The sequence below is a fragment of the Python bivittatus genome, unplaced genomic scaffold, assembly GCF_059951505.1.
Source record: "Python bivittatus isolate LINGU-HERP-01145 unplaced genomic scaffold, Pbiv_v1 ctg000580_np1212, whole genome shotgun sequence".
Classification (NCBI taxonomy): Eukaryota; Metazoa; Chordata; class Lepidosauria; order Squamata; family Pythonidae; genus Python; species Python bivittatus.
The window spans coordinates 6,887,907-6,899,036 of record NW_028277087.1 but is presented as its reverse complement, the minus strand read 5'-3'; the positions used below and the strand labels follow the sequence as shown (position 1 = coordinate 6,899,036).

Below are 11,130 nucleotides of genomic sequence, written 5' to 3'. Positions count from 1 at the left end.
GGTGGAAGGAAGGAGAGGACAACCAGTAGCAAGGGGGGTAGACTCAGTTACAGTGTTGATGTATGCATCATTAGAAGACCTGAAAGACCAAGTTAAGGGCAGATCATCATGGAGAGAATCTGTCTGTGTGGTCACTAAGAGTCGACAATGAATTGATGGCACATAGTTAAATCTCAGGATTCCTGCCTGTACTGATGTTCAGTACTTACCTCCTGTTAGAAAGTTATTTGCACATTACACAAAGCTATAATGTTGTTGCTTTAATTTAGGTTTAGATTATGTTAATCCAGCCCTTGTGTCTTGTAAACCTTGATATTATGCCTGAACTAGGCCACTCAGCTTATTCAACAAATCACAATTAAACTATGTTTTAGTGTTATAACTGAATCCATAACTGTAGCTGAGTTTGTACAACATACTTAACCATAATGTGGTTGTCTGGTTTTGGATTAAGGTCCTATATGAATTCAACCAGCAGAGTTTGTAAATCATTGTCTTAATATGTTCTGCAAAACCCAGCCAGTTGTGGTTTATGGAGCACTGGCTTAGCCCAATTTTGTACTACATCTAAGTATAAACCTACTAGTCTAGTCCCCTGTATCTTAATAATGCATAAATATCTACCTAGTTTATATGACACTGTTTGCATTCATATCAATCCCTATTCTAACCCACCCTCCAACAATTTCAAAATCTGCATAAGTTGTACCAATGTTTTTTTTTTTGAAGCAAGGGTATTTATCCTCTTTTTTTTTTTTTTAAGAAGCAAGGGAATTTGAGTGAAGAGTAATCTTTACTGTTAGGAATAGCTGAGTTGTTGTGCCTTCCATAGTCATCTAGCAGTCAGGAACAAACACTGGTAGTTTTTCAGAGCAGGCAGGATAGAAATGGCTCCCTCAGTTGAATTTCAGCCTGCTCAGCAGTTCTGAAAAAGCACAGGTGCCCTGTTGGTGAAGAAAGTGACAAATGTGTTTTAGGATGACGCTGTGTTCTTCAGAGCATCATGAATTCTGTGTGTGTTTATTTAAATGTGCTCCTTTCAACTTTCCTGCCTTAGTAAGGAGGAAATCAGGTTTTCACTTCAAAGTGAAGCCTCTTAGTGACGTCACATGCCGTTTGCTTTTTCAGGGCAAACAGCCCTGTTCTGCCCACATGTCTCTAACTGCTCGGTCACCCAAATGCCTGCTGTTTTGCTGTGAGGCAGAGAACGCCATTAACTGTATGTTCTTTTATTTATTTGTTTTGTGAAAAGAAGAAAAGATCTGAAGGAAGGTCTATTCTGTCTCCCCATTCTCTGAATCAGGTAAGATTATCCGGAGTTGAAGCAAAACAGCAGTGGCTGCTAAACCTTCATTCTATTTCTCTTCCAAAATCAGAGCCGGAATTCTCTGTCACCGTTTAGTAACTTTGGTAAGCGAGATTGTACTGATCAAGGGCCTTTCTTCACTTGCCCCAAGCTGTGGCTTAATCATGCTGTAGCAACCCCCTTTTTTCCTTTTTCCTTTTGTACTATTAAGAGGATGCCACAAAGCTTAAAGATTTGGGGGTTCTGCATATTCTTTAATGCATCTCATTTTACATGTTAATTTTTCCATAGGTATCATATGCCATAGTTTATTTAACTCTTTGTCAAGTGATGGGGAAGAGTTGATTTCCAACAGTGGGCTATTGTTAATTTGGCTGCTGTCAGCAGAGTAGGTAACATATGTTTTGATGTAGTTCTTAAACTGAGCCCGGAACAGACCGACACCAAACTTAATTTTCTGCTACAAATAGTTTGGAGTTAATATAGTTATTTCACTTACCTTATCCCAAAAGACTTTTATTTTAGGGCATTCCCACCAAAGATGTAAAAAAGTTCCTTTTTGTCCACAGAGTTTGGGGAGGGTGAGATTCTGTAACTTTTTTGAGCAAGAGTGTAGTGCCATTTATAAGTGAAGAGTTCTCCTTAACAAATATAGGAATAACTCAGAAAAGTTTTTTATGCCATATTATTTCCTGCATTGGTTGATCTATGGTTTCTGCCTCCCAAACTTCTTTCAGGATTTGTTTTGTATGCTACACGAATGATGTAAATTTTAGAAACTGCTCTATTTGAATTATCTAAAATTTCTAAATATGTTTCCCCCCCAAAAAAAAAGTTTGAATTTTCTGGTAGCTATTTCACTTTCCTCAGGGAAGGCAACCCCTTATATCTGCTGTGTCTCTGTGATCTTTATCTCATCCCCACCCCATGAGTAAGATAGACTTAAATCATCCTTAGCTGTACTCCAGTGACAAAGCTGTCTTTTCTCATTTCTTCCAACACCATCTAAGGATAGACTCAAGTTGAATAAATTCTGTTAGGTTTTGTTACCTATTAGATTGGAGGGAGGTTGAGGCTACAGTGACTTGAAAAATAAACCATAAAGTCAGGAAGGGATTGGTGATGGGGATGGGGATGGCACATTTTACATCAGTCTAGTTTTCTGCTAGACTCAAGAAGGAGTGGAGAGAACCGTAACTTGCCCTACATTGAATCACTGGCCTGATCCAGCATAGCAATTATTCTTTTGTGGAGAACTTTGGCAGGACCCCACAGATTCACCTAGTTCAGAATTCAGGAAATTGCTAGTGGCAAGTCAGATTCTTGATCAGGAGAGCTTGGTGTAGTTTTCTCTGTGTACATAGCATAGTTTCAAACTGAGACATTATGCTCTGCTTCTGAGCAACAGAAGCATCTCTCAAGTTAAATCCTTTGTGACAGGGTAAATTCACAGTTCAAGAGAGCTGATGGAAATGGGGGACCATACCACTTTCCAGATTTTTTTCTGCTTTATTCACTTAAAGGTCAGTAAGAAGCAATTTCAAGCAACTTTTTCAGAACAGTCAAGAGATCCACATTCCTAGCTTCAAGGCCTCACTAATTGTTTCACATTTCCTTTCCTGACTAATATCAAGTTTCCTTTCCTGACTAATAATTTCCAAAAGTACCAGGGAGACTTTTTGTTTCTGAACTCCAATATACAGTGCATGTAAATGTACATATGTTAATCCTTCAAGGTAGTCCAGACAAGAACCATCACTATGATTACTAACTCTATCTTTATTGTAAGGTTGCATTAACAGAATCTTGCAGGTCTGAAAGTACCCCTCCCATCCCTTGCTTTTACTCTCCTGAAAACTAGGGAGGGTCCCTTCTGAGAAGCTTTCCCTACCCCTCCTGCTTTGGACTCAGATTTCACTTACCAGACCATCATCTAGGCTCCAGCTCTTCTTCCTATCTCCCAAGGTCATTCCACATACCATTACAATATATTGTGATCCAAGCTTAACATGGGTGTGAGTAGCATGCACGTGCCCCTCTATGTTTCTAAATACTAAAACTATTTCTATCTAAAGTTAAGAAGGGGCTTAAGGTTATACTGGCCAGCATCACTTCATCAATGAGATGGGCAGCTCATTGTCTGCTGGGTTTTCTTTCTGGCAGGTAAACCTTTGATCTTCTCTTCTGTCATCTTCAGCTCTACTGACAGCTTTCTGTCTTGAGCAGAAAGATCCTACAGTGGCACCTCTTCTTCAGTATTCTTTTTCAGATAGGGTCCAAACCATTTTTGGGGCAATCCTCCCAACTGCCCACAAACAAATCCAACTCAGGTTTACCAGCCCATATTGGGTTTTTACTAAAACAAATGACCCATGTTCAACCACCAATACCTCTCAGTTATTTTATTTTAGCTGCCAGCCATCACACTGTTTCTTCTTAACAAGCTTCTTCTAACCAGAGTTCTCCCTGATGGTGTTTAAAACTCCCCCACTAATTCTAGCATGGCTTCTGATATTGATACCAGCTTAACTGTGTTGTCTACTTGTCCTGTGAGAGTTTTCCTATGAGATCTATCCTAACCCCTATACTCAGCAAAGTGAGGATTAACTGGTTTGTTTGGGTATTCTCATGGGTGCATGGATATGTGAAGAGCCAGTGAGATCCCACTATGGTGGGGAATAGGTTCATTGTCAGAGTCTGCACACTCAGTTCCCAAGTTCAGTAAATCCTCTGGACTCTATTTGGTTCCATCAAAGATTTCTTTATTGAGAAGCAGCATACAGCTTCTATAGATTGCTGAGACTGACCCTCCCTGGCCTAAAGCTTTCCTTTTAACCCCTCCCCCCCCCCTTCTACTCTACTTTCCTGCTTGAAAGTGCCTTCTCCTGGTCTCACGACTGCTGGCGCCTCTAACCAAGGTAACGGTTGCACCTGGCTCTGGATTTTCATTCCTCTCCTCTCCTGACTTTTATGGCAGGAACAAGCAAGCGGGCATACAATTAACAACTCTAACATTTAACCCTGTCAACTATGCATCACTATTCTACAATTTAACTATGCTTTGATTGCTAGCTTGCGCAGATCCTGACATTCATTCTATCTTTCATCCACTTAATTCAGGATTGTCCATACTGATGTACAATAACTCTCCAGGATTTTTAGATAGTGGATTTTCTGAACTCGAACTGGAGATGTCAAGGATGAAACTTGGCACATTTTGAAATCACATTCAAGGGCTCTACTACAAAACTACAGTCTTTCTTCTAAAGACAAAACATATTTCCAGTCCTCAGGATCTGAACAGCGGGTTGATTTGATCCAGAAGATAGGAAGCCTTATTCTGTGTCAGGGCAGTGTCCACTGAATTAAGACTGTCAAGAATTGAATTGCAGCAACAATTCTCTGGAGATTGAGGACAGAAAATTTCTCTTACCAATGCACAGAAGTTAAGGATTGAACTTGGGACCATTTGCAGACAAATCAGGTGCTCTGCTATGAATGGCACCTCCAGCATCCTTTCTCCAAGTATGGTCAGTTGATGTCCATGAGATTTTCATAATCTAAACCCCACAGTTAATTTTCAGAGTAATTTTGTCTCCTTGACGTTTAGTAACTTAGAGTTTAGGGTACAGCCTTGCATAGAACACTTTTTAATATAGCTTTTTTATAAAAACTATCTAAGCGATGACCTTCCAATTGAATTCCCCTGAATTTTAATGCCTTTGGTAAGGACAGAACAAATTTAATCTCTTTTTGGCTCCAGAGTGGACTCAGAGGCTTTTTAAGCCAGGGCTGAGGAACTTGTAAACTTTCAGAAGTTCAGTCTAGAAAAAAAGAAGAGTCAGGGAAGAAGGCTAGCCATGTACAGCTACATAAAGGGAAGCTACAGGGGAGTTGGTCAAGAATTCTTTTCCATGGCCACAGAAACTAGGATCAGAAACAATGGGTATAATTTGCAGCTGTCTCAATTTCATTTGAATATCAGGAAAAACTTCCTGTTTGAAAGATCTGAACAACCATAGAAGATGTGGGTTCTTTATCTCTGAAAGATTTTCAGAAAAGGCTGGACAGCCACTTCTTAAATATAGTTTAACTGGTTTTCCTGCACTCTTCAGAGGGTTGAACTAGATGATACCTGGAGTCCCTTCCATCTCCATAATTCTGTGATTCTAACTAATCTAACTAATGGTTTTCTTGCCCATTGCAAACAGTTGGACTAGATGATCCTTGGGATCATTTCCAACTCTGTACTTCTATGACTGTGGCCTAAAATTTGCTGCCTTAGGGCTGAACTTTAATCACCATCTGCAACAAGGCCAGAGACCAGTGTGTCCTTCCTGTTACACAGTAAGATGCCTCTGTGGCAATCCGGCGTCCAGTCTCTCTTGGGTCCCAAGCCAAAATGGCCATGAGGGCAGTGCCCAGTGACTGGAGAGCAGATGTTGTGCCCAGAGAACCCTACATTGGCCATTAGGAACTGGGATGTCATCAACCACATTGTCAACAAGGTGTCCTAGATTGTGTCTGTAGTAAAACTTACACTGTGAGAAGACTATTTAAAACTGGAACAGATGACTTTAAGTTATCTCAACTACAGACTGGTGATATGATGGTGACAAAGAATTGATGATATGGTGATTGATGGTGACAGAGTCAGCTGGAGTTGGTCCATGTCCAAATAAGAATGAATGAATGAATGAATTAATTAATTAATTAATGAACGAATGAATGAATGAATGAAGTCATAAATAAAGTCCTACAAAAGTGGTTACCAGGGCATGTCTGAGCCATGGGATGGGGGACTTGATGAAGCTGGATAGTTGTTTGTTGGAGAGTTTTAATTTGACAAGCTAGACATTCCCAGTCCTTCCAACTATGCCTCAACAATTGTTGTTGATCAACTACAGCTTTGTTGCAACTGATAGTGTTCCTTCTTTAAGCCACCATAGGTAGAATATGTGGAATAGAATATATGGAAAATAGTGGAGTAGGTAGAATATATGTGGAACATGAGCAAGTAAATTGAATGAGACCTTATTTTCTCTTTTTTCAATATATTTGCACATGAGAAGCCAATCAGTCATAGATTTGGTTTGGGGAAACAAAATTGCTTGTCCAGCATAGTAAGTTGCAAATAACTTGTGAGATGCACAAAGCTTGGCTGTGTTAGCTGGATAGAACCTGCAGTGTCAATGTCAGTCTACTTCTGGCATTTAGAATAAAACAAGGGGGAATTTTTGCCTTCAATAGTTTGTGAAATTCCAAAGAGCACTAAGGGTTGGTCACTGCTGGAAAAAGAAACTTAGGATAAGATGGACACTTGTGCCAATGCAACAGAGGTCTCTCTATGTATGTACGGGGCTTTTGTTCAAAATGGTTGTACTTTACTACTACTTTACAGGGATTTAAATGGATGGAAGATATCTGTCCAGCAGTTGAGGCATGGAACCTCCATGTGCAGAGTGGTCTACCTTTAAATATAAGAGACTAGGTATAAATAGAAGCGAATATGTCTAGCTCAGGATTGAACTGTGGAGTCCTTGGGGTTCTCTGAGCTTGGTTGTTTTCTTGCAAACGTTTCATTTCCCGGCTAGGTAACATCTTCAGTGCTAGAATGGAATGGAGTTTGCTCTCTGTTTATATACTGTGGCATGCCCTGCCAGTGTTGGTGGGGGTGTGGGTTTTGTTTTGTTTTATTTTTTTCCTCTGGTAGTTCCTTGATTAGGGTATTGTTTACTATTTGATTGTGTGCCTGGTGTTAATCTCTGCTTCTCTGGGTGATGGTTGCTGGTGAGGAGATGTTCTGGTCTTTTGCTTTCCTTTCTATTGTCTCTTTTGAATAGGGTGTAGATGTTGTTTATCTCTATGTGCCTGTTGATGGCTGCCTTGTCTGAATACCAAGCTTCCAAGAATTCCCTTGCATTTTTGGATTTAGCTTGGTCTAAGATGGTGACAGTTTCCCAGTTGAAACTATGGTTAAGTCTGTCTGTGCTGTGCGCTTAAGGAGTTTTCATCATGTCTTTTACTGCTAGTTGGTGTTCATGGATGCACTCTGCAAGCCTTACAACATACAGTGTAAGGACTGTAACAACCACTGTGTAGGAAGACAGGCAGAACAGACATCCATGAACACCAACTAGCAGTCAAAAGGCATGATGAAAACTCCTTAATCCTAATCAAGGAACTACCAGAGGAAAACAACCAAGCTCAGAGAACCCCAAGGACTCCACAGACTAGGTATAAACAGGGAAGATTCTGTTAATGCTATGGTTCTCAGCTTTGCCTGTTAGAACCAGTGTGCTTTAATCACATTTAATAAGGCAGTCTTTTACATTTTACTGCCCAGAACTATGAAAGGGCAAATAATAAAAACCAGTACTGAGATTTTAAAGCATCTTTACATCTTTGCTTTTGCCTGAGGATTCCCTCACCCCAACAAACATCCTTATTCCAATATATTTTCAGTGAACAGCATGTGTCAAATACTTTTCTCTGGGGGGGCAAGATCCAGACACCCACCATGACACAATCTGCTTGCTCTGTTTATTTGCAGCCATCGCTGGCTGTGTTTCCTGCCACAACTTCCTGCCCAAGAATGTCACAAATGGGTGCTTTGACTTCAAGAAGAAGGAAAAAAAAACTCTGGGTTTTGGGACCGGATGGTGATGAGGCGAGAGTGTGCAGGTCCCAAGTGGGTTACACTTAAACCCAGGTTCTTTAAAGTCTTTCAGTGGTTTAGGAACTGAATATTTATTTGAGCTTTTCACCATTTTCTCACTGCATATTAAGACAGTAGAATTTCCTCTTCTCCTCCTCCTCCTCCTCCTTCTCCTCTTCCTCCTCCTCTTCTTCCCCTTCCCCTTCCCCTTCCCCTTCCCCTTCCCCTTCCCCTTCCCCTTCCCCTTCCCTTTCCCCTTCCCCTTCACCTCCCTCTCCAGTTTTGTCCATTGGAACCCATCAAATGGACGCACGAGGAAGGATATAGAAATAACTCTAATCTTACCTTTTTGCCCCAGCCACCAGAGACCATGACTCTCAAAAACTCCCATATGCATCTGTCAGCCAGCCTTCAAAAGTTGGCCTTCTGTTTGAGGACAGCTGCTCTCTCACGTAAGATACTTTAAAAAAAATGGGTAAATAACTGAAGAATGATGGGCAAGAGCAGACTTGTTTTGCCACTGTCATCTTTCTGCAAGTGAGTCTGTTTCTGAAGATTGTATCATTTTTGTCCAAAGGAAACTCAGGAGAGGTGTCTTGGCAGTTATATATTCTCCTTTTGGTTAATCATGGTGTTGACTTTTTCCTCCTAGACATCTCCTAAGTACAGCACCATCGTGGTGGAACCAGGAACACTCTCCAAATGCCCAATCCAGCTGCCCATCTGCCTTTCTACTATGGCAGCATCTCCCGATCAGATGCAGAGGACCACCTCAAACTGGCAGGGATGTCTGATGGGCTATTTTTGCTGCGACAATGCCTCCGCAATCTTGGAGGCTATGTCCTCTCTGTAGTGCACAAACTCCAGTTCTATCATTATCCCATTGAGCGTCAGATGAATGGCACCTTTGCCATCTCTGGAGGGAAAGCACACTGTGGCCCCGAAGAGCTCTGTGAATTTTATGCCAAGGATGCAGATGGACTTTGCTGTACTTTGCGGAAGCCTTGCAACCGTCCTGACGGCCTGGAGCCCCAGCTAGGGATTTTCGACAATATCCGGGAGAACATGGTCCGTGAATATGTCCGGCAGACGTGGAACTTGGAGGTATGCCATAATTTTGATTTCATTTTCATTAGGAAATTTATTTCTATTTATGCGCTGCACAAATTTCCTTCTAGGTGGTTTACAAAATCCAAAACTTAATGACAAAAATAAAATCCCAGTAATGTTATAATATTCTGTATACAGTATATATACACACACATGCTTTCAGGCTATGCACATTTTGAAAATGGTTTTGAACAACTGTTTTGAAACTCACGCAAGCTCAGCCCCTCTTTGTTACTTATTAAAGCCACTATGTCTTTTTTCAGGCTTCTGAATTTGAAAAAAGACGTGGCTGTGTTAATGAATAGCAGCTGGGTTTGAGTATGAGGATCAGGTAATCCATTAAAATAGTGAAATAACTGTTGTACAAGCCACTTTGGAGAGCCAAATCTAAAAGATTTAGAGTGAGCCCTTCCAGTGAATCCTTCCAGAGGGGCAGCATTTGCCAGGCCCAGTTGTAATAGTATAGCATACTTCTGAGTTAGCATCCTGCTGTCCATACCATTCAGTGGTATTCTGACATTCCTACTACTATGTTCCAAGGGAATGCTGGATTGTTTGGTGATTGCAACAATAAATCATCCATCACTTCCTTGCAAGCTGTCTCATTGATCATTGTTTCTGCTGTCTATCTGCTGTTCCTTCTCCCATTTCATTAAAGCACCTCTAGGTCCTGGGGCTGAAAGAACTCACTACAGATTGGTTCCCTCTTCACCCCACAGTATATACACTGAGTGACTATACACAAAATCTAAGCTCCTTAGGAACTAGCTGAGGAATTGAATGAATTCTGAAAGGAGGACATGGGAAAGTATAATTGAATTAGAATCTGAAGGAATGGACGTGTTGTGACTGAAGAACAATCCTTTAGCAAAGGAGCAGTCTTTTGAAATGATGAGATGTTTGAAGGGTGCTGTGAATGAAGCGGTTTCCTGCTAAGGAAAGAACGGATGTTTGGCAGTGTGGAATGAACAGGGATTAAACTACAATAAAATTGCCTGTAGGATAGAATGGAGAATTGGCAGCATTCAGATTTTGGGCAACAGGCAGCCTTCTGTTGATGTGTTAAAAATGTTGCTTGGAAAGGCTCCATTAGAAAGCAAAATACCTTTTACAATTTTTCCACATGAATGGGAAAAAAAAGTTCTACAGGAGCACAGAACCATATCAAACTGACATATAAAAAGGCAACTTAAAATGGATTAGATGAAATAAAACTTTGCTGACCCATAAGGCGAAATTGACATAAAAAGATTCCAAACCATTCCAAAACACTCAATGTATTATTTTCTCAGGAGGAATTTATAGTTCCAGAATATGCCTTCCCTCCTTTTGTACTCAATTAAACTGTGCCAAGTCTAGGGTTGGGGATATATTAGCTAGTGTTGTACTGAAACATTCTTCTACATTGCACGCATACACACACACACACACACACACACACACCATTCAGATTGTTGGGGGGAAAAAGCTACTTAGATTAAATTTTACCCATTTATCCAATTACAGTTTAGGCTGGAAAGAGCAAAGTTCCTCATCAGTTGTTACCTGTTTTAATAATTCCCAGTAATGCAAAAGATAATTACCCTTCCTCTCTTCTTTCTTTGATAGGGAGAGAATCTTGAACTAGCAATCATAAGTCAAGCACCACAAGTGGAGAAACTCCTGGCCACGACTGCTCACGAGAAGATGCCTTGGTATCATGGCCCCATCTCCCGAGAGCAAGCTGAAAGCCGGCTGTACTCAGGAGCACAGCCTGATGGGAAATTCCTGTAAGCATTTAAGAATGGAGGAAAAACTTCTGGTTCAGTTTTGGAGAAATATTTTTCTTCCCACTACTTGCAGTCCCATATTTAAGACATTTATTTGCACAATTGCACATTCTGGCTAAACAGCCTTTTATTAGCACAAGCCTTGCATTTTCAGTCTGGTTGCAATGTAGGATATCTGGGGGGACTATGTTCAGACAGAGCCTGACCTGCAGCTTCTATATTTTGTTTTTTCAATGTTTTATTGACTCCTGGACATTGATAGTTTTAATTTGCTGAAACATCCCCAG

The 11,130-nt window shown here is 40.7% G+C and overlaps 1 protein-coding gene across 1 annotated transcript in view; it reads left to right on the top strand.

Annotated features, from left to right (window-relative positions):
* The first annotated feature begins 1,179 nt into the window (after positions 1-1,179).
* ZAP70 (zeta chain of T cell receptor associated protein kinase 70) overlaps positions 1,180-11,130 on the top strand; it is a 29,311-nt gene continuing 19,360 nt past the window's right edge. Inside the window, exons 1-3 of the mRNA XM_007433768.4 lie at positions 1,180-1,303; positions 8,617-9,068; positions 10,683-10,843. Of these exons, the coding sequence (XP_007433830.1) occupies positions 8,667-9,068; positions 10,683-10,843 (563 nt within the window). The 5' untranslated portion in view covers positions 1,180-1,303; positions 8,617-8,666. The remainder of the gene's footprint in view (positions 1,304-8,616; positions 9,069-10,682; positions 10,844-11,130) is intronic.